General features: G+C 40.5%; 1 protein-coding gene across 1 annotated transcript in view; it reads left to right on the top strand.

The window, feature by feature from the left end:
• Window positions 1-24,946, top strand: part of astn1 (astrotactin 1) — a gene marked incomplete at its 5' end in the record, with an annotated part of 377,223 nt that overhangs the window by 298,900 nt on the left and 53,377 nt on the right. The window contains 2 exons of the mRNA XM_083928387.1: window positions 22,376-22,653; window positions 24,500-24,633. Coding sequence (XP_083784513.1) covers window positions 22,376-22,653; window positions 24,500-24,633 — 412 coding nt within the window. The remainder of the gene's footprint in view (window positions 1-22,375; window positions 22,654-24,499; window positions 24,634-24,946) is intronic.

Here is a 24,946-nt window from a genome sequence, read left to right as displayed (position 1 = left end):
GTATATTGGTCTATACCGCAACTGCTCTAACTTGGCTACCAAGGCCTCTGCTCTCTGCATAATAAGTATCTGTACATTATCACAGACAAATTAGTCATATAAGAGAGAGAAAGCGAAGAGACAAGCTCAAAGTGAAGGTGTGCACGCATGTATTTTGTTTGTGCATTTGTATGCGGAGCACTGCAACAGTGTTTACTTGCAAAATATATGAGAAGTGTCATCTGAGCTTTGGAAACTGTTTGCTTCTTGTTGCAGTCGCTGTACATACTGTTCGACAAAATGTCGGAACACAGAGGAATCTGCAGGCTGTTCACAGTGACCAAGAGTCAAAATCTGCAGCGAGATCTGCACTCGGAAAAATAAAATTCATAGTCTGGCTTTGTAACCATAAATGAGAAAATCGGTAGAGATGTCCAATGTCTCACCCAAATAGAGACACTTCTTATCTGAACCTCATCTTGACCAGGAATTAATTTCAAAAGGCTGAGCTGTAATATTTAGAATTTCATCAAGCATAAATGATCATTTGGACCATTCTGATTATTCTGCTGCCATTATAAGTCATGGTGGATATGGCAGTCTGCAGGTATGCTTTAAATAAGTCTTGAAGTGCTTGTGTAGATTGTTGCAAACCATTGGATTGTTTGAATCTTTGTCACGGTTTAAAAATGATGTCCTTCCAACATGTCATAGTGTGGGTTCCTAAACAAGTAAAGGTCTCGGCACTGTACGGAACAATGTGTGCTTTCCACTACAATACGTGATAAAGAAATTCTTCGAAGTTAGGGGATGAAAAAAAGTTAGATTTCTAAAAAAATGTGTTTCAAATGAACTCATATGATACCCTGCCTAACAGGGCATACAACTCATCAACTCATTTCCACTGCAAGGGTTGGTTTGCAGAGCATTAACACAATAGAAGTTTTTGTCCTGTGATGATTTGTATACTGCTTGACAGAACCAAATACAAAACAAAATTCACCACCTCATTTTTTGCAAATTTTGGCAGGGGTTTTCATTTTAACAGCCTCTAAATGATGATAATGGGTGCACTCTGTAATTGCATTTGTTTGAAATACTTTCCGAGACTTCATGCTTGCAAATGGTGGTAATTTCAAAGTCAGTGTCTTCGCTATTCACTACTGGCTTTATTTTTATAGAAATGTTTCTGTCCTGGAATACACATGATCTTCTGCTCATGGTTCAACTGTCAAAGCTCTGTAGTAGGACTCTGTTTTCTTTTTGTGGGCTAGACGAGACTCAGACAAACATTTGGGAACATTGCTTATATTGTTAAAGGTTTTGAAAATCGAGCCGAACAAATACACTTTTCTTGTTCCACTTATTAAAAAAGATTGAAAATGCTTTTTAAGGCTGCTGTCATTGAAAAGCATCATAACTACATTTTGTTCATTTTATGCAGGTTTTATGCCACTTGGGTTGCCCTGAGACCTTTAAAACTTTGATTAGCTAAAAAACAATGTTGTAAAGCTAAACAAGGTTGGCTTTCTGGGTCCCTGAAAAGCTCTCACTTTGGAAATCTATTAAAAACATGTTAAATATTCTTCTAATTCTACACTTGCCATCCCATATCAAATGTAAAATCAACCTGTTTCCATACTTTTAGGTTTCCAGATACACCGAGGGATTAAATGCTAAAACAAGGCAGTTTTACACATGATTATGACTGCTGCCTGGCACAGATTCCTCTACATCCATCATCATATGAATGAAGCTTGATGTTTTCCTGTCACTAATTGTATCCTCCACCAAAAAAAAAAAAAATCTGCTTTCTCTGAAGACTATGCTTATTGTTTTCTGTCTGAGATTTCATTTGACAGAGCAGATGAAGATAAGAGAATCATAGGGATGGGGGAGGATGTGCAACAAAGGTCACCAGCATTGTGGATATAAATCAACTTTACTGCAGTTGCTATACCATTCACACTCCTCTCCTAATGAAGCTACCAGTCCCCGCTAACACGCTTAACAATGTCTCGGATATCAGGCAGTAATTGCAGGGAGACTCTTCTATCTGCCTAATTACTGATATTTCCTGCTGCACCAATTGGACCTGCAGCGAGCAGGAAGGGTGCTGGGTGGTTTGTGGGTTATTATATTCCATTTGCTGGGACAGCTCCTGCGGCAAGGCTGCACTCTCTGAAACGTCTTCCATAGGTTATTTATAATCACTAAGAAGTGGTAGAGAGAGAAAGCTATCTTGTTGAACATAGAGAGAGGAAAACGAGAAATGGAGGTGAGGCAGGGAGAATAGAGCTACAGTACAGTGGTGGAGGTGTGTGTGTGTGTGTGTGTGCTTGTGCGTGATTGAGTGAGTGTGTGTGTGTGTGTGTGTGTGTGTGCACGTGAGGGAGAAATTGAGGTCTGGCAACTTAGCCTCTGTTGCTCCTTTCAACCTCTCATGTCCTCCAACAGCTAATCAATTTCTCATCTATATCTCTGTGCTGTATAATCCTTCCAACCATCTTTTTTTTCATAACTTATCTTTAACTTTATCAGGCTAAGGGGGAAGTAATCTCTTACGGCGAAAACACACCGTGCATTGGCGAAGTGCAGCCAGCAGCGAGTTCACATGCAATGTCTATGAAAGCCTGCAATGGTCGTCTGAGCTTGGCCGTCGCCACGGACTTCTTCCAAGTTTGGCCCAATATGAGAACCCATCCGTTATCTGTCTGAGGAGAATTTAGCCTCTTCGACATCCTACCGGCAATGGCAGAAAACTTGCACTAATTGATGACCTCCCCAAAGATGAGTAAAGGAAAACCTGAAGAGCCTCAGTTGTCCTTACTTGAGTATATACCAGTTTAATACAGATATCTGATCAGAAACCTTTAGTACAGCGTGTTTGCATTGACACATTCAGATACCAAATGCTTCCAAAGACAAAATGATATTGTATATCACAGAGGGAGCCAACCAAGGATCAAAGACCACTTTTATCTGCTAAGGTGCCAGAATAATAAACAGACACCTGGTCGTCTCTAGCGTATTTGAATTCCAGAATTAAGATATATGAGCGTGTTCTCCAGGGCGGCACGGGGGTGTGGTGGTTAGCACTGTCGCCTCACAGCAAGAGTGTTCCTGGTTTGAATCTTGGCTGGGGACCTTCTGTGTGGAGTTTGCATGTTCTCCCCCCGTCTGTGTTGGTTTGCTCTGGGTTCTCCAGCTTCCTCCCACAGTCCAAAGACATGCACATTTTGTCTGTATGTGTCCTGTGATAGACTGGCGTCAGGTCCTGTGCCCAGCCACCTGTATAGGAAGACACAAAGCAGGTTGTACTTCCTGAGGAGGCTGCGGTCATTCAACATCTGCAGCAAACTGCTTTGGAAGTTTTTTTACCAGACTGTGGTCCCCAGTGTCCTCTGCTACATTGTGGTGTGCTGGGAGAAGGACACCTCCAGACTGGATAGACTTATCAGGCGGGCCGGCTCTGTGGTCGGCATGAAACTGGACATTCTGGTGACGGTGGCAGAGAGGAGGACACTGGACAAACTGCTGGACATTATAGACCAGCCAGCCACCCCCTGCACACCGTCATCAGCAGCCAGAGGAGCCTGTTCAGTGGAAGGCTGCTTCTGCCCAAGTGTAGGACCAACAGGCTCAAGAACTATTTTGTCCATCAGGCCATCACACTCTACATCTCCTCACTCGGGGAGAGGAGGAAATAAAGAGGACAGAATGGAAGGGGTGGGAGCCACTCACTGTGCAATTAATAATCTACTACTACATACCTGGACACTTATCTTCTTCTTTTTTGTGCAAGTCTAAGCAGAATTCCAGCCCAACATTTCCTCTTCGGAGCGGCCATCTTTGGCTGTGGTCCAATTAGCAACTTGAGATGTGAGAATGGAGTTGAAGTTGAGTTGACAAACAGATATGTGCATATGAATGCAGATAAATGAACACAAAACACTAATAAAAAGCTAAAACTCTGTCAGATAGTAGCCGATGGGTTTCGTGATTGAATGGCGGCTGATGCGTTGCGCTTTGTTGCTTGCGACCAAAGCATGCTCAAACGTGATTGGTGAATATAAATCGGAATACAAATGGAAACTAGACTGCTTCCACTACACTTGTTAAGCTTTGTTTTAATGACTTTCCAGCCTGAGAAATCAAACTGTGCTACTTTTTATGTGTTGGATCAATAGCTAAACGGGTATGAAATACCACAGTAAATTGACAACACGCTTGACCACGGCATTCACATAGTCTCTCACAAGATGGGAAAAAAAAGGGCAAGGAAAATTTACAGTTTACTGCACATAAGGAGGATCCAACTGAGATCAAGTAGCATACATTATAGGTGGATATGGTCAGACCTATAAATTCCACCTGTCATTAACTATAACAATTGATTTGAATTTGCTGCACATCAGCTTTGCACAAATTAACAGTGACAGTGATTCCATTATTCTAAATTTATACAATACGCAAGGTAACATGAGCTGTTGGAGGATAATTGCTGGAGAAGCGGGCTCCCTGGGGAGGTGTGTTTTCTCCTAGCTTTGATTCTACCTACACAGCAAGAAGTTTTATGTTCAACCCTATAGCTTGTCAACAGCCTTCAGCCTCTGCTTCTGAGCCTCTGTAATGGAAAGTGATTGAAAAACACCCTGGATAAAAGTGCTTCTCCTCTCTCACTGCTGTGAACTTTACACAGGTTTTCTCTATGTAAGCCGGGAGATGACGCATTTGATAATTCCATATTTACAAACCCATGCTTTTTTTCCCCTGTATTGACTCTTCACATACTACCAACTCATCTAATGCCACCCATTTCAAGCTACAGTGCAAAATGCCTATCCAAATTCCATTGAAAATATTTCGATGTGAGCATTATTTAGCTTGAAGTAAGTATATCTGACTGTCAGTTGAGTATTTTTATTTAATTTAATTACAATACAAGTAATAATCAATATGCTCAAGATATGAGATTACTGTGCTAAAAAATATTATTAGTATCAAAGGTTCCCTGTAGAGATTAGACCTCTTAGCGCTATGGTGCTGCAATGGTGCTTTAATGCATGGGCTTACTGGGACAAAAGTCTGCCCCCCGGGTACCAGGGGCCTCACAAGACATGAGTTTGAAAAGATGTTTAAGCTCTCCCTGATGGAAGACCTGGGATTTGACGGGCAGAGGACAGGGCATTTGGTTTTCATGGGCAGGCCCTCCCAATCATGTTTTTTTTATTCAGACTTTTCAATGCAAAAACAGATTCATATCAGGTTTACAGTATATGTATATAGTATAGTATATACTACAATGACATGAAATGATGACACTTAAAGATTTCATCCATAAGATTTTCATCTAGTTAATTGTGTGTTTAGTTCCGATTTATCAAAGAGTTAAAACAATGTCGATTTATCATATGACAGACTAATGAAAGCACCTCTTTTCTGAGTAATCCAATCTGTGTGTCTGTGGAAACATTCCCTTTCTGAGTGGAAATACCGCCATGTTAGTGACGCTGCTGACTTGCGGTTGGTCTGCTGGTCCAGATCTTCACTGCTGGTTTTGCTGCATTCACTTCACCAATCGTAAATCAGGATTTTTCCAACTCCTGAGTCAGGCTTGTAGTAAGGGCAGAAGGAACATGTGTGTGTATGGATTTAAAAAGGGTAACATATAGAGGACGGACCGTAAGTACAGAGGTGAAAGTGTTTCAATAAAGTTTACAAAAGAGTCAACACACATAGTGACCATAACCATGAAAAGTTGGAGGGCTCTGAAAGAACAGGCTCGCCTGCAGTTACATCTTACTGCCAAAGAGGCCGCTAGAAACAAGGTATCTCAAATCTGCTTTTTGGCTCAGTTAGTATGAATTAATCGTGACCTGATGATGCAGCCTTTTATTTATAAGAATTTATAAAGTTGTTGGTCTCACCCCACTATTAATCCTTACAATTAATACACAAAATATCCGAGGCCTTAGTCAGTTATTAGTGCAAAAAGTTAAGTAGTCAGATTTACTGGATGTACGGTGCTGGGATTAAGCAGGAGAATATAGTATTGTTAATTCTATAACTAAATGAGATGTGAACGCAATTTTTGTCAATATGGAATTTGACTGAAAAAGATTGAAACACAATATTTTGTCCCAAGAACAAGATGAGACTACAATACCCTGATGCAAGCCAAACACTAGAACTAGAAATAAGATGTTTTTGTCTTAAAAACTCAGAGCTTAAAAAAAGTAATAAAGAATCCTGGATGAACTGGGCCCCTCGGTAGCTCCCCTGATAGAGTGATCTCTTTTAAGCTGTACCTATGATAAAGGCAAAATGCCCTCCAAAAATAATATTTATCAAAATGCCCCCCAAACAAATATGAATAAATTGCTGACTAAAAAAAAAAACTGGATTTTAAATGTAAGATGTTCTCACTCAGGAATATATTTTGTAACAGTTGTCTGACATTTTTGTTGGCTCTGTTGGGGATTAACAGGGGCTCATATGCGGATGATTCTGTTAGGGTTGGTGCCACAGTGTAAAAGTGTCAGATGCCTTTCTCACAACTTTTATCCTCCGTTTTCAATTTCTCTCTCAGCTTGTTTGGATGAGGCGAGAGTTTAGTGGTTGGAGCAGTGTCAGACCACACCGTGAAGGTCAGCGGCGTGTCCGATAAAAGAAGAAAACTTTCCCTCCCTCGTCCTCTCTGTAATCTCTGTGTAAAGAAAATGCCAGCTGCCAGTCTCATTTGGAGAGATAAGGGCCTCGTCCCAAATGCACCTGCACGGCCCAGCCACAGCAGAGTAACAGACGGAATAATTATGTAGATGATAAAAAAAAATGGAGGAAAATGTTTCAAATAAAAAAAAAATATATATATATATATATATAAATAGCTCCACACTGGCAGATCCCAGAGAAACTAAAAAAAACTAAAAACCAGGTGTAAACCGTTTTATTCTATTTGTGTGTGTGTGTGTGTGTGTGTGTGTGTGTGTGTGTGTGTGTGTGTGCGTGTGCTGTGCGTGCGTTTGTGTGTGTATGTGTGTGTGCTGGCTGTCGAGTCTTCACAGTAACTCCCAGTTGGCCCGGTAAAAATTGATAGCCCCTGCTATAGATTTTTGGCAGACAAGTCCCCCTACAACCATCTTATATCTTATTACCAACCGCCTCAGATGCTCAAATTGATCTTTATCGGCGTGAAAAAAAGAAATCCCCCATGGCATCGTCGACCTTTATGGTCCTCACCTTTCATTGGTGATTTTTTTTCTTTTTTCTTCTGTGAGTGTTTTCTGTGTGTGTGTGTGTGTGTGTGTGTGTGTGTGTCTGTGTCTCATGCAAGTGGAAACTCTTGGAGGCACACCAAACAGCCTGATGGAGAGTCCTTTCTGGGATTTTTTCAAAGCAAAGTTCCAACCAGAACGTCATTAACATAATGAAAGTTGTCGCCACCATGAGCTTTTTGTCGCTTACGTGAAGAAGTTGTACTTCTGTTGACAGTCAAATTATTATAGTCGATCACTGATGAGTGGGAGAGACATTTCTCTCACCGGCTGCAGCGCACAGTTGTTAAGTATTGACAGAAATTGTTACTTTCATGCAAAGCTGTGGAACATTTTTGTAAACATTATTTGTGGTCTAAAATTTTCTCAAGGTAAGAGTGTTGGGGGAAAAAAAATAATTCATCTCTACCTTAAATCCCCAAATATAGTTGTTATAGAAAGTGAAACTTACCGATTCACTGTATTTGCCCAAATTATTACCTCTGCCAAGGAGATCATGTTTTTGATTCGGTTTATTGTCCATTTCTTTGTTAGCAGGACTGCCGAAATTATAATGGCCTCACCAAACTTAGTAGAAGGGCCAGGAAATAACCCATTACGTTTTGGAGCAGATCCAAATCACATGGCAGACACACAAATTATTTTTCCCTCTTGATAACATTGCAAGATAGGGCGTGGCTTTAGGGGAGGTATGCGCTCTCCGGGTGGCCTTCTGGTTGGTCTTCTGGTTGGAACTGTAATTGTGCTAGGTCACATCACTGGAGGGAGAAAGCATAGGGGAAATGAGAAATCAAAATTCCAAGTGAAACACACTGTGTTGTTAACAGCCATCAGACAACTCTCCATTTAGAAAAAAAACTCAAAAATAATGATGCAGGTAGGTAGAGCGAGTTGTCCAATGTCCGAAGGGTCGGCGATTCGATCCCTGCCCTGCCCTACTTGTGTCAAGGTCGTTGTGTCCTTGGGCAAGACACTTCACCCACCTTACCTCGTGTGAATGTGTATGACTGCTGTATGTTTGAGGAGCTGGACTGGAAGTAGAGAAGTGAAAGTGTGTCAATAAAGTTTACAAAAGAGCGAGAAAAAATCGTCAATAGTTGATTTGACTTGGAACTGACTTTGTTTTTGTTATTTCTATATGACTCGATTTTCTGTTACTGTATTGCATATTTCTAGTAAAGTTTTTTTCAATAACATATTTTAGTGTAGTGTTTATGCGAGAAACATGCTACACGGTAACAGAATACTAAGTCATATTTGAACAGCATTGCCTTGTTTGACAGTTTGATCGGCGTTCATGAGCAGTTATTGACGCATCAGGCGCAGTGGATTTAGCAGATGACATTAGGAGCAGACAAATGTGGAAAGAAGATATTTTTTAAAGGAAGTTACCAACTTCATCTTTAGATCAGATCATATCAGATTTATTTTGGGACATAATAGCAGATGTTATTTTCTTTGATCTTAATGTTCCAACATTTATTTAGGAGCTGTTTTAGTTTTCTAATGCGTGGTGGCCTCTTTGCACACTGCCTTAAACACGATTTCAGCAACAGTTTTCACAGAAGCTCCTTGACCTTTCATGTGTTGTCAGTTTGTTAACAATAAGTGGGAGGTAGGCTAATGAAAATCAGGGCTCATTAGTTGTTCATAATAACAGCTTTCAATATGGATGTGTTCGACTTAATTATTCCTATTTAGTATTGTTTTTATGTATTTTTCCCATATTGTACAGTAACCTAATTTCCCAGACTATCTACTGTATATATATGTTTAATTCATAGGCCAGTCATTTCTGCCTACTATTCATTTTTGCAAAGTTAATTTGCAAGTGCAACTGAAAACTGAAATTTTATTTTCATATCATGGAAAACATACTGTTCATGTTATGGATGAACACTGATACATGTCCAGATTGTGAGTATTGTTTTCATTCATGTTTTAACTTCCGACCTCTTTTAAAGGAAGAAATGGAAGAAATTGAATTATCAGCTACAATATCATTTCAAAATAAAAGCCATGGGGAAAAGAAAAACACAGTGAGATAAAAAAGCATGTTCTCTTTATATAGAATATGAAAAATATATGAATCCATTAGAATAGGATGGGAAATTTTAATTCTTGAATTAAATGTTCTGACATAGAGTCTGAAGACATGATCCTATGGATAAAAGCAAGCACAAAAAAAAGGTCAAAATTGATCAAAGAGGAGTTCTTTTGTAGTCACTGACAGATATTCAGGCTTGCTCGGTCTCAGACAGCGCTATTTCAATGACGCATACTGGCCTTTTCTTGTCATGCTTCATGTTATTTCTCAAGCACCGGCAGTTTCAGTCTCTCTCCTGGATCCGAGGTTCATTAAAGCCTCATTGCGCTAATCTCATACGGGGGATGCAACAGAAAGAGGCTGGAGACCACCGTCAGCTAAGAAACATTTGGCTACACTACATTACTCTGGTCTTTAGTTGCAGGCGAGCTCACACCGCTCTACATTTACAGCCTACAACAATTCACAGATCTGTGTGAGAAAAGAGCTGTTGATGTAATGTTTTATTCTGAAACATGCAAGGGGATAAAAGTGATAAAACGCTGCTAACCACCCTGAGCTTAATTCTGGCTCTTCAGAAATCTACGGCTAACGTCATGGAAATTACATTCATATTTCATACAGTCCATGGTATCAATGTTCTGAAATGTAGCTTGTACATTCATTCCATTTCCTTGCTATGTTGTTAAAGAACGTATTTCTTTTCCTTGAACACGTACTGCAAATTAGTAAAATATCAAAAGAAATTAAACATAGACATGGTTGCTCCTGGTAATAATATATTTAGCTTGGCGCTTTGACCATTTTCACAAATTATTGTATTATATTCCAGGCTGCTAGGAATGTCATTAATAGCTAAAGAAGCCTGGTGCTAATGCCGACTTGATCGTTTTCAATGAGATAATTAATTAAAATTCAGCTTGCACAGAGTAAACCAATGGAAACATGCTTTGTGGCAGTGGTGATTACTCTAAGACTGCAAGGGAAGCTCAGCTTACCCTAAAATGTCACCCAAAAAAAAGTGGTGAAATATGTACTGCTGTGTGTACATTTCATTGATTAAATACATGCTATAAAACCTTCATCTTTTGTTCAGTATCAGCTACTTATCACAGGTAACCGGCGCAACTTCCTTCTCATTCATCCCCACAGCACCACAGCACTTTACACAGTCGGACGCTCAGCTTCTACTGACTTCAATGGGGAAGCGTAGGGCGGGTTGTTCCACTGCAGCGAAACTAGACGCTCATTGGATAAATGCTGGGCTTTGTCCCACCCATTGGATGCTCAGCGTCCCTGGAAAAGACGCCTAGTTGGTACGACAAGGTCACAGATAATTTTCTTGAAATGGAACGAAGGGTGGAGTTTACATAGAAATAAACAAACACATTTATGATGGAAAAATTAGCTTCCCCTCCTTGAAAGACCAGCAGCCGCCAGTGCTTTGTGGCTACTGGAAAATCCCTTATTTTTGTGTCTAATAGCTAGCCCTGGTTGTCATTTGAAGGGGATATTCATGGGGAACAGTGAACCCTGCCAGGAAAACTGAAAAATATAGAGACATGCATGAAGTAGGATGAGACAAAGTAAGAAGGTTACGAAAGTGAAGCCGGTGAGTATGTACAGAGATCACATAGGGAAAGACACTGACAGATGGAAGGCATTACCAGGCCCTTCAGCATCCATGAAGGAGATGTCACTAATGTGCCTGTCAGGCCGCGGTCAGCAGCCCTAATCAGCACTTAGACAAACAGCATCTGCTCACAGCAAGCCATGCTCCACATACTGCTTTAAACATAAAGCTTCCATCAACGCTTAGTGAGCCTTGTCTCCTGATGCTGCTGTAGATAACTAATCTGTGTGTGTTTGAATGGCTTGTTATATAGGTGGAAGCAGGATGAGTCAGCTTGAAGGGCCATGGCCAGCTAGGCTCGACAGTGAAAGCCTGTAAAGATAAAAAGGGTATGGGGGCAGGGTGATGCTACAAATGTATTGTTGCATTAAAGAGATGTTGAACTTTAGGTTGTGTCTTTTCCTGGCTATGATGTAAGAGCAGATATTTCCCATCTTCTTTATCCGTTGATCCATGCCTGAGTAAAGGGGAATTTTTTTGTCCCCTGCAATCCATTCAATCATGCATGCCAAAATGGGTCTCCAAATCTCTCAGTTAACACATTTATATATCCTTTTCCATCAGCCTTTATCGTATCTAACTTTTTTATTAATATGCCAACTTTTCCATCTGAGCCGAGAAAAAAAATCAGCACTGATGATTTTTTTTTGGGGAATTCTTGGCATTTCTATTGGTCCATAGTACTAAAATAGTCTTGGGTGATCATAGCCGGATACAACCTAATAATATTCTACCAAAAGTCGACATCACTTAGAAAATAGGGCACCAATTTTCCTATGATGAGAGTCACACAGTATTTAATTTCTTTCTGCACTTCATGGTTTGTTCTGTACTCCGTCTCCAGACATGTAGCTCCAAAAATAGAACTCTCGTATTGGGAAACTGTTATTAGAGCAGCCAAATTTGTATGGCTATGAAGGTGAAATACAGTATGTAGGTGTAGGAGCTGACATTTTTTCACAATTATTAGCTCACCTGACCTTAATCACCTGGTTCCCCATTGTATTGCACGAAGAAGCAGATGGTTCCCATATGAAATACTATAGAAGACCAGTTAAAAACACAATTCTTCTTCCACCATCCATTCTTTTTAAGATTTCTATTTAAAGAAATCCTGGAAATGTGCTTTTAAGTCTTAAGATTGCCCCTACAACATTAAATATTCATTATTTACATGAACAGCAATGAAAGTTAAAGTTCATGAGGACAGTTAGCCTGTGAATGTTCTCATTCGTCCAGGTCATCGTTATCCTCAAAGCAATTTCAGTCAAAAACAACTGGACTGGTTGTTTGTCTAGGAAGACTGGTCAGATGCGTACATGAACTGATGAAGCCTCTTGGATGAGAGGTGAAACGTCTTCCTAGACAAACAACCAGTCCAGTTGTTTTTGACTGAAATTGCTTTGAGGATACATGAGGACAGTTATTTTTTGGCTTTATTTCTATCATCTTTCATTTTGCTTTTATAAGACAGATATACAGACAGGAACTATGGAGAATGTGAGAGGGGTAAGGCATGCAACAAAGGTCCCCCGCTGGAATGTTGTATGCCTCAAACCACTAGGTCGCCAAGACACCCCGTAGTTTGCTCAGAATTAATTGAAAGTGGTCTTTCATCATAGGCAAACAACCCCATAACTGTTACTTATTATTACATGATACCTCCTCTTTCCAACTAGACTTCAGTCACTTTAAATCAGTGCCCAGGCTGAAACACAAATAGAGATATTTATTATGTAAACTAAGGTTCTAATTTTGGCAGAAAAGTGTCATGTTCATGTCTCAATGTTTGAGAAAATATGTTTTCGGGGGTCTGTTAGAATCCTTTTTGATTTGAGCGTTGCACTGCCAGTTCAAAAGGCACAGCACTGAGCTCAGAAGATCGTTTAGCATATCTGGCCTGCAGCAAACACAATGGACCTCCAGATGGTGTGAGACGCATCAGTCAGCGCCACTCACACATAAAGCCTCTACCAACTGTAGTGCATCCCTGGGAAAACTATTAAAAAAAACACCCAGCAGCTAAACAAGGAATACTGTACTGCAGCATGCCCTGTAGTTGAATAATTCCTTTAGTTGTCTCAACACTGAAATATGCCTTCATTTTTATTCTTACTTCTGATACAGTATATATTATTCATTCTAAAAGGGAGGTAACACAGCCAACACGTCCCATTAACTTAAATAATCAGCTCCTGTATGTCTGCCCGTATGTGTTTTTTAGTAATAAAGCTGTAGATGTGCAGACTGCTAAATTATTATAACTGCCATTTGATGCAAAGTAGCCATTTTTTACCAGTAAACAGATTAACAATTACCAGTAAATTATCAAGCAAATTACTATAATCTGTTTCCTCAGCTTCATTCTTTCCCCATTACTGCGTCCTTAATGTGGGGTTAGTGATAAATCCCAGGTTAATTAGCTGTTCCAACAGTAAATTAGCAATTTGTAAACTAATACGATGGGAAAATGTGTTTTGAGCTTCTGGTTTTAGGATAGATGAACAGTCGTTGTCACGTAGGGAGAAAACTCAGGCCTTTGGGATGATGAACTATCTAATCACCGGTTATTTTTACCACAGCTAACATCTACTCACAAGGTGAATGTAAAGGGTTAATGCATACATTAGTTTATATATATAGATCTTCCTGTGAGGTTGTGCTGATTGTGTTGTTGAAGTGGGTGACTGTGCTGCTGACATGGACTCACATGGGATTTCAAGTGTTGTTACACTGCACAGTGTACACATGCTAATACGTATCCTGCCACACTACCCACGCATTCCTCTCTCTGTCAGTCATCTCAACTTATCAGTTTCTCACTTGCACCAAAACACACACATTCTGGCTGCGCCCCTTCACACACACAAACACAATGACAAACAAATGTCTTCCCTTTGCCTCACCTTTTTTCGCTCCTATTCTCCAGGCAGAAGTGTTGGCGCTGAATCCCAGCGTGGCCTCACAGCTGAGGGACATATGCACACTTTTTATTTACAATTTCAGCCAGATGCGGTCAGAGCATTGCCCCGCTGCCGTGAATTATCAGGTACAGATTGCATGCGGCTGCCAAGGAAGGGGCTGTTTAAACACGTACGCACATGTGCACACACACGTGGGGGGAAAACTGCACAACACATCTAAGACGATTTGCCTGTCACACAGATTTGTTTAAGCACTCTGATGTATTCCATTTCGCAGGTTTGGAGTCGTGAATGTATCACACAGACAGACACACAGCATACCCAGAGTATTGTTTATCTGCGTCTCGTTCCGTTTCCTCTTTGCTGCCTCTAATTCTGTTTATCATTTTTCTTCTCTACATACAATAGGCTGATCCCACCAAAACCCACCCTTTTTAAATGCAGTTTTCCATTTCACTGCTTTCTCATTTACTAAGCTACTGGCTGCTTTGATTTCAGACATTCTCACATCAGCAGGAACTCATGATTACATTCCATAACCATATAATGTTCATCTCGGCCCATCACATTTAAAAGGGTAGGGAGAATTGGCCCTGCCTTTGTCTGCTGAACAGTGGCGCATGCACGTTGATAACTCCTGTTTCCAGTACATGCCGTGTTGGTGATCCACTAGCATCATCTAGTGGCTAAGAGTGGGTACTTACTGAAGTCAGAGGAGTCACAGCAAATGATATTCCACACAGAATGGAAGAGAGATGGGTTCATGCTGAGAAATGCAGGAGCACAGGCATTTAGTATAAAAGGCTTGTTTAAAAACAAGACTGATGGTGTCAGAGGCTATAATCACAGCACTCTGATCACAAAGATGAATGATGATTTAACGAGTCATCGTTTCCCAAAGAACTCTGATGTAATGCGATATAATGGAGAAGATGTGAAGGCTTTCGAGAAACAGGAAATAACGGCTTTCACTCCAATATGCTGCACGATATTAACACAAACATGTGAAGATCACAAGTTTAAGTAGATCTTTCTTTCCCTGCGCCTCTATTTCTTCTCTTCTCTGTCTCACCCATAACCATTTTTAGATTTGAAAATATATTTGTGTAAACAGGAGGTCCGACTTGAGTCAGTTAGAGAGGGAGTTATCTCTCATTGGAGAGTGTGGGAGGATGGGGTAGATGGAGAGGTATTATGTGAATCTGAATAGCTCTGAGCTCCATCTGTTGTGTACTGTAGAGATGATGAGTCATTCCACTCGGTACAGCACAGGTCAAAGCGGCACCAAATCCGCAGCTTTAGAGCGACAGACACACACCCACAAACCCACGGAGTAAACCATATTCCACACGCTCATGCTGTGAGTTTCCCATGGAGCATCTGTCCTGTGTCTGAAGTTCAGTGATGCCAATTGGGACCCAGCCGGTGTGATAGATTGGTTTTCAGGCCCCGTCCACGCCTTCTGTTATGACAAATATCTTAAAATATTGACCCTCACTACCAGCTGTACAGTGCTAAAAGAGTGCTCCAGTTTTAACTCTTACTGTATTGTGAGACTCACTTTAAAACGGGATCCGAATCGATGCAGCAGAACAAGAGATATCATCTTTTTTTATACCCCGCATTCCTGCTTCTGGCCAAAACTTGCCGCCTACATTTCCCACACTGCACTCAACCGCTCACACTTCTGTCAGGGGTTTGGGTGTGTTGTGCTAGTAGCGGCTATAAACAGCCATCACTCAACTCCACACCTTAACTTTTTTTTTCTTTTCAAACTTGTAGTCTTCAGTCCAAGCTGATAATGACTCAAGTGATGTCGGTTGATTTCATTTATCAGACTTTACACAGCTCCTCCCGCAGCCACAAAAGGCGGTTTACACCTTTTACCACACGAATGCTTCTCCCCAACCTGTGAGTTCCCCTGTAAGTGTTACTGTTATAAAATGACCATAGCAAAACTGACTGTTTACTCGACCCTTATCTTTAAAATGTTGTTAACTTTAAGCCAAGTTCGATTCCAAAATAAGAACAAACCTAAACCTTTGATGTATTGTATTATAAAATTGCTTTGGCTAACATATCAACATTATCATTCATTTGAAGCTGTGTGTCTGAGAGAAATGTAAATTTCTGTCTTCGCTCTCCTTTTAGCTAATTCAGAAAATTACTACTCAGAAAATGATCTGGCTCTCAAGCTGCTGCACGTTCAACTCTTTTCACTGGCAAGTTGCTATGATAATAATAATACTCATAATAATATTAATAATCTTAACCTGGACTAAGTTTTTGATATTTTCAGGATCTCCCATGTTTCTACAATATACCTGAGTTGTTTTTCCTTTCCAAATTATCTTTTTTGTGAAAATTTGATGAATCAAATGAAGGAGCTCAAAACCAGCTTCTTGAAATATTAAACAGTATTCTGTAATGTATATCATCTATAAAAAAGTAATATTGATAAGTATTATCCATAAATAACCGCACAGTACCAAAATTAATACATACTATTCTCCTCCCCATCTACAGATATTACCTTTAGCTTTAATCTTAACCTACATGTTAATCCACATATAGCATTAATGCTAAACCCAACATCTAAGCACAAAGTTACACCTTAAAGAAGTACTGACCTAAATCCATTCAGCACTTCTATAACTGAAATATGTTTACACAAGCATCAAAGTATCACCCGCTCACAAACAGACACACAGGCCCACAAAGGATCAAAATGGGTGGTGTCTTGGAAAGACTGGATCCAAAATTGTATTTCTGGAAGTACGAAGCAGAGAATGAAGATACGGAGGTTCTTTTTCTGGGTTTTTGTCTTCATCATCCCTGTTGTGAAACACCTGACGGCCAACACAGATATCATTTAATGAGCTCTGTGTAAGTGCGCTTGTATATATGTATGTGCATTTTCCTTCAAATGGATTCTCTTCAAAGCAATATAACGCTAGTCATTAGGCTCCCCTTAAAACAAGTGTGTGTTAGTGTGTGTGGGTTGAAGCTGACAGCAGTTTAGATGCTTAGATAAGTGTGTGAATTCACCTTGGAGACTTAAAATGTAAAAAGAGTAAAAGCAAGTTCAAGGTAGAATGCAAAAGCAGAGAAAGTGCTGGCAAATTTGAGAGAAGAGAGATTAGTTAGTTAGGAGATGCAGAGAAGGATTATTACATTAGAGCTTTTCTCCATTACACCTACCACACATGCATTTGTATTGTGAAAACAGGTGTGAGTGTGGGTTTTACAGAGAGGGGGGGGGGGATGAAAGAGGAATCAGAGAGGGGAGATGTTTGAAAAAGAGGCTGAGAATGACAAAAGGAAAAGGACGTTAAGTGAAGTTCCAAAAAGAAGGTGCTATCTTGTTTTCTTTTGTGTGACGGAGAAATATAGCATGAGTATTACAGAGAATAACATTTTACCTCGCAGACACAACACATAGTTCACAGAGTAGCATGAATTGAGACATCCATACACAGAAAGCCATATTATCCTGCAAATCCATGCACCCGTGTCCCTGAATGCATCACATCCAGCTATGTCTACTTTCATGTACAACAAGATGTTTGTGCATTTTAAGTAGGGCGCGACCGATACTAATTTTACAGATTTCTGATATGGAGCTCATTTTATATGATTGTGGCGAGCATAGAGTCAGCCAAGGCCACTCATCAGGTGATGGACGCCTGCTAAACGTCCTCTCAGACGAGCTTTGTCACATACATTGAATCAAACACCAAAGCAGCCCGTCAAGAAATAAACACCCATCAAGCAGGAGTTAGCTACTCCATCAGCCCTGCAGGAGCTGGTTGGGTGAGTCTGAAGTGAGTCTGAAGTGACTCTTCATGTGACTCTCTAAGTGGTCAAGAGAGGCTTTTCACACAATGTTCCAAATATGGAAATGGATATATATATCCCTTGATTAGCTCTGTCTGAACTTGAACTTGGCATACTCATTTTAGAAAAATGGAAACAAACAACAACATCGGAAGGAATCGGGTATTTAAAGCAAGCCTTGCTGAACAGTGTCTAACATGGCGTACTGTGGTAATATGTAGTAAAAACAAAAACAGAGAACAGTAATATTCATTATATCACCAGGGAGCTTGTATGTTCTTGTTTCTCCCAAATAACCAATTTGAGATTAAATGGTTTTCAGTGAGCAGCCAAATCTCAGTGTAACAGCACTATCTATCTTAAATGTACTAATATTAGTTGACATTAGCCACTAATAGCTATTGGGCATATCAGACCAAGTGAAGTTGTCGTAACAAAACCCCTGAGTGTATTGAATTCAGCGAGAGTGCTTTTTATTGCTTATGAGTTCAACTTTTGCTTTGAAAGCCAATTAATGTGCCATTTCTTCTTTAAGAAAGAACTGTCTTTCTTTAATAATTTATGTACACGATATACCTAACTCTTAAATGTTAAGTCAATTGCAGTGGGTTTAGTGTGACTATATACCATGTGTGTTTGGCCATCAGTTGTCTGCAGGCCAGGCTGCTCGTCCATTTCTATACCCCCCCCCCCCCCCCCCCCCCCTGTGGTCCCAACTGACATTGAACCAAACCAAAACTAAACTGAACTAATTATTGCCAATCTTCTTTGCCCTAAAAGGCACCCAGCTGTCCTAATATAACTGCCACATTTAATTTCCATCTGCCAGGAGGTGGCAAGTGAAGATAGAATGATGAGGGCTGATTAGGGGGAAGTGAGCCAGTTTGACAGGGATAGATTAAAGTTTGGCCCGGTCAGGTGGCGAGGACATTGACATTCCTGCAACATCAGTCCGCGAATGCAAATGTACACGTGCATCCGAACACCTCTCTGCTCTCGATCATTTTGTGTGGTGTTTTTTTTATATCTTATTGATACCCACCCACTTACACACGCTACAAACACAAGCCTAATCTTCTGCTTTATTGCCTTTGATTAGTCCGGCGGTGTCACGGCCTGCAGAGTGCCTCTATCCATTTTATGCCCGCGCACACACACACACACACACACACACACAGCAATGTCACCCAAGGGTGAAGATGTGTGAACGTTCAGACTTTGATTTCTCCCTTGATGTAACTTGCCCCTCTATCCGACCTCATTTACATACACACTCCTGTGATTGGTAAAGGCTTATCTGTCGATTTGTCTCAGTCACCCAATCACAAGGCCGGTATCAAGGGCCTGAACGCACATACAAATAGACCCACAACTGGCAAAGAATAACAAATTAACAATGTTATGAGGCTTGAATTATTCTTATTTTTTAGGATAAACATACAAACCTGCATAGAGACTATAGGAGACTTACATTTCATTAACGCAACCGTATCACCAGTCGGACGCTTCCGGAAGTTTCCGATCTTTTTGTGGTTATTTTACTGGGTGATCACAACCGAAGTGCAAGTAGAAATTATTTGCAAACTTCTAAGAATCTACAAGTGAAATTTCATATTTGTATGTATGGTCCTGGATGTTTTGACAGCATCGATGTTAATGTGGACGACCAGGAGCTCCCACTGTTTACGGCGAGGAGATCAAAGTGTCCGATTAGAGCCCAGAGGAGCACACGGCTAATTCACGGGTGTTAGCGTCCTTTTGACCACTCTTGTAAACACAAACACAGACGTGTTCACAGACATGGGCCAATTCCCCAGGTTGTATATTAAATATGTGTGGATTGTTATGTGCACCACCTGCTCCTTTGTGAGATCTATTTGAAATGTTATTTTACCTGTACTGGGTCTGGTCTGATTGCCACATTATAAAAAGGGCCCAGGTGCACCATGGTCTCTGTGCAGCATTCTGATGTGAACCAGTGGTTTGAGTTGCTCTTGATTCGTAACTGTGCTTTAAGTGGTTTCGGTTTTCTTGGCTTGATATCTGTTGTTCCTGTTGTATCTTTTGGTGCTTTATGGGCAGAGTTCCAGTGCACCGATGTGTTCTTGGCTCAGGGTCTCCCTTTCTCTTTGTTGCATTTGGTGAGCCATTTTATATTAAAGCGTCACGTTCGATCTGACCCAGGGGCTTTAAGATGAATGGGCTTGAATGTTTCTGCAGAAAACAAAAACGTGTGCCGTTACACCAGTTTTTAAGGATATTACAACCATGATAAATCTGCACGTGGAGGCTTTACGTGCATTTATTTTTGCACATTGATGGTTTATTATAGATTTTTTTTCAGCACCTCCTGACTCTCATGTAATATCCTAACTTGTAAAATAAACATTTTTAAGGTCTTTAGCCTCTTTATATGGCGTGTCCTCTCTAACAGGTGAGCTACAGTGTTCCCTATATTTCTGTATTTACTAAAATAAAGACATTTACATATTGTTCTCTAAAGACTGACTTTAAGACTTATTGCATTTTGCTTTTTACCTCGGACAGTTTTTTTTTACTGTTTAGTTTTTTATTATAACCGTTTTTACTGATTCTTGTGTTATTATTATAATTATCCCCTTTAGTGCTGTACCACCGTGGGATTGATAAAGGATTGTTTTAGTTTATCTCTTATCGTATCTTATAACATGTGTGTTTTCAGGTAATTTAGCCCTAAACAGCCTGATTCAGCTAAGTTATCACAATATCTGGAGTTTGCTTCTCTTGACTATACGGAAACTTTTATCACCTTTCGCTCGGCTGAATATAATTTACTGTAGCTAGTTAAGCACAACATTACTCGTGAAAACCTGTGAAACTCAATATGCGTCAGAGAAAATGAAGTGTGTGCATATTACAGAGATGTGTGGGAGACGAGGTATAATCAACAAGCTGTTAATTATGAACACGTATGCAAAGGCAAACACTGAATATTGTTATTGTAGCACTTAGATTCTTAATTTCTCTTTAATAGCAAGTCACCCAACCCCCTACGGCATCACACACATACTAATAAAACCATTGTTCCTAATTATATCCTGATATTGTATTGGCCTGCTGAGTTGTATTTTTATCATGAAAGTCTGACAGAGAAGACTTGTTCCTCCTAAATTCTGAAGTGCAAAAGTATTTGGTCTTAAAAAGCCTGGTTGAGGTGTAGATGTGGGTGGATGACAAATTGAGTTTGTTTTAAGGAATTTAGTTTAGGGATTTGTATTTTTATCCCAACGTACATAAGTAAAAATAATCTTTATTTAGATGACCTCTGTTCTTCCAGAGCTTACAAGTCAAAGCACGTAAAGAAAACCTACTTCAAATACTAGATATACTGTATCTGTTCTATGTAGGAGTTGTGAAACAAAAGTAAACACTAAAGCACAGGGATTATTCGTATTACACACTTAGAAAACTTGCCTTCTCTTTGCCTTCCTTCTTGTGCACATGTGTTGGTCCCTGAGCTCATAAACCTGAGTTGTATTCCATCAAAGGCGGTTCGCACAACAAGCCTATTCCCTAATTGGTGCTTGAGCTTTTAAATTGCCTGTGTTTTCTCACAGCCAAGCAGTCTCCCAAAATGGTAATCTGGAAAAATTCACCCCTTGAAAAAAGAACAATAGCACCAAAGATCTTCATTAAGCATGTTTTGCCTCTCTTTCGGCTCACTGGCTTTTCTCGCGAGTGGACTTCCTGCTCTAGTCTGACACAAAATAACAGTTATGGGGATTATTTCATTCATATATTTACATAGTACAAAGGTTAGACTCAGGTGCCTGAAAAGGTCTTTGACCAAAATCTGTCTCTAGTAAAGTCAGTGCTGATATCAGGCAGTTCATCCTTTTCATTTACATTTTTTTAGTATATGGGGCGCCTGCTCTACCAGTTAAGCTACAGTGCACATTTCTATATTTACTAAAATAAAGTCATTCGTGTGCAACATATTATTTTGTAAAGACTTTTTTGCCTTTATGTTGATGACAAAGCTGAAGGTAGACAGGAATGGGCTCATCGCTTTACCGGGTAAGCTACCTGGGGGCCCTGCAGTCTACTGTTACTGTCAGAAAAAGGAGCAGGATGCCCTGGTTTCATCTTCCTGGTTTATACTCTATCTTTCTCAGTTGTTGATGTTTTTGTTAAATCAATTCCCATAAACTGAGACGGGGGGGGCACATCATGAAGGTTAATAACAGCAACAGCAATAATCACATTAATTCAACCTCTCATTGTTCAGTTCAGGGCTCCCCATTCACCTTCTTTGCTAGAGGGAACACTGAGCTCTTTGTAGCCGTGCCCTCAGTATTTACTCTCCTGCTCATGCCTTTTGCATTCTGCCTATGATGTAGAAAAGCTCAAACATCTCCAAGAAGGAGATGTGGGAACACATTAATGCTTTTTAGTTTTGCCATGTTGCTACAGATGGAAATAAATATTCACTCAGTTCAGTTTTGTTTTTCTTTCCCTTAGTCCCTAATCTCATTACCAGGAACTTGATTGCACTATCTATCTTGTTTATATATTTGAGTAACAATATCATAAAGCTCTATGTCTAACCGCTCTCTAATTATGTCTGGAAACATACTATTAGGGTCGCAACAGAGCAAGTGAAAGCAAGCTAACCAAACAATTTCGTTCCGTCTATCAGGTAACTCGCCTTCGGAGGAGTCAGAGGAGCGTGACAAGGAGCCGAGGACGCTGACATACCCCGCATACATCGCCAGTCTGCTGGACACGGGTGCGAAGCGCATGGCAGCCGGCGTCCGTATGGACTGCAACAGCCAAGGCCAATGCCCGCGCTCCTGTCACCTCTGCCACATGAGCCCGAGGGTGGTGCAAGGGCGGCAGCAGTCCGAGCCTGTCCTGCTGCAGATCACCAAGGCCGCGCCAATCTATGAACTGGTGTCCAACAATGAGACCTACCAGGTGTGAACAGTGTTTATCCTTAAAGGTTGAATATGGAGAATGAGCAGAACATTGCCATCTAGTGTCTCAAGAGACCGTAGTTTGTTTAAGTCTGTTTGAACCCATCCCCTCCAGCAAATCACACCATAAAAGTATTGCAAAAGGAGTTTGACTGACAGTTACCGTTACAGCTAAGTAAACATGAAAGTTATCTTAGCGATCAAGGAGAAATGTATCCATCTGGGTGTGTGTTTTAATGCCATTGAATTCCTTTCTCTCAGTCCATGGAGTGAATGCTTGGCCTATATTGACTCTGGTTTTTGCCCGTCACCGGTCACTCACCTGCTCGGGCAAATAAGCCGCTGCATGATTGGCAAACTCCATTTCACCCAGTGCCAGCCTACAGTAGCTGCACCCAACAACAGACAACCCTGGCAACCAGCAATGTCCAACGCTATTGGCTGCTTCAATATAAACAGAACGTGAAAGAAAGTCATTGTCAAACCCATCAAAACATTTCTAAAATATCAATGCAGACTAAATATATATTTTGTATGGAAAAGCAATACTTTAATTCTGTACCCATCAAAACTTCCTGTCGGTGTATTTTTTTTTTAAATATAGCTTTTAATAAAGATTCTGTCTACTGTCTAAAAACACCAATTTATTACAGAATCCATCATAATATATTAAAACCTTTAAAATAGGTGGCTGCATCTTCTCCCTTCCTCCTCAACTGGATCATACCTGGAAGCATTTACTGTCTAAATGACCATTATCTCATCTAAGTTACGCTAACTTGCAGCTGATATAATACATCATTATGATTAAACCTCAGTCAGTCTATTAACTGGTGTCCTGCAATGAAACCCACTATGTCTTTGTTAATGTACAGTATTTGGGTGATCCATCAGAGTCCAAAAAGCTCATGGCCCCATTATGAAAGAGTCTTTTCCTCTTGGAGTAACATACCTTACTCTGCTGGCAGTATGTTGTGTCATAATCTCCGTAGAGTGCTGTGACTTATGTGACTCTTTCGATATTGTCCGTCGTTACCACTTATACTCCTCCAGCGGGAAGAAAAGGTCAATACGCTGCTGTCCGCGCTCCTGGGTTCAGGCTTTCATCTTGACACTCAGGCAGACTGACAAAGCTGCTGTTATCTACTAAGACTGTTTGGAGGTTGCTAGTGTTTTGCCGTACCACTGCCACGTGAAACTGTTTTTTTTTACGATTTGCACCCCTAGAGGGAGTAGCAACTGTCTCAGTCCCTATGTTTTTCATTAAACTCATATACCACATTATGCAAGTAATCACAGCTTGGATCTTATGACCTTGAGTAGTGTTATGGAGCTCTTTCCCCTGTTTTGTTTGTCGTGTGCAGAACAGAGTACCAATGCCAATGTTTCCACACCATTCCACTGATCTACAGGTGGCAGTAACACACCAACTCATAAACATAGATATGAACAATGCATGAGTTAAAATATAAAATGGGGTCCACTGTGCAAATGTTTTGCACAGTGGACCCATTTGTTAGAGCTCAAGGACATACAATAACACTGAATATGAAACAAACAAGAAAAACACCACAGGGCTCCTTTAATATCATGTGTGTAATCACCGTGTATGGATAATGTCCTGCGTTACTGCAGTTGCACTATTTATATTTAACATCCCTGAAGTGACAGTGGTAAAGAGGAAGATTCTGGATGGACGTCCTAGAAGGTCACGGGTCTTTTGAGTACCAGTTTCGGGGGAGACTTGAAGAGAGTTTATTGTTTAATGCAAAACAAAACCCCTCTCCCATTCTCCCATGTGCTTTGATGTTAGGTTTAATCTCTGTTTTTGTCTCTCTTTCTTGTAGGCTCTTCAGGAGGCGATGATGAGCATGCTGTGGTGTTCGGGGAAAGGTGACGTTATCGATGACTGGTGTCGGTGTGATTCCAGTGCTTTTGGCACAGACGGACTGCCCACCTGCGCCCCACTTTCCCATCCTATGTTAGTAACTTATTATATACGCCATCCATCATTTTACTGACACAACTCTATTGCATGCTGTAATGACATCGAATAACGTGCCATCGGGACGCTAAGTACAAATTTATAGCGACCACATATTACAGCCATGGATGGATTACTGAATGTTAGGTGTTTGTGCCCAGAGGCCCATTGTCTTATAATGTGTCCATAATTAAAGCGGCCATCGATTTATTTCTCCTGCCCAGTTTGGGAGTGCTAATCAATGAAATGAGCTGCTGTATTGACTGGCTGGCATGAGAACTTCTGCACACATGTGTCTTAATGCTACATA

The sequence above is a fragment of the Echiichthys vipera genome (assembly GCF_963691815.1).
Source record: "Echiichthys vipera genome assembly, chromosome: 15".
Lineage (NCBI taxonomy): Eukaryota > Metazoa > Chordata > Actinopteri > Perciformes > Trachinidae > Echiichthys > Echiichthys vipera.
Note: the sequence above shows the minus strand (reverse complement) of the source record. Positions and strands in the feature narration are given on the sequence as shown.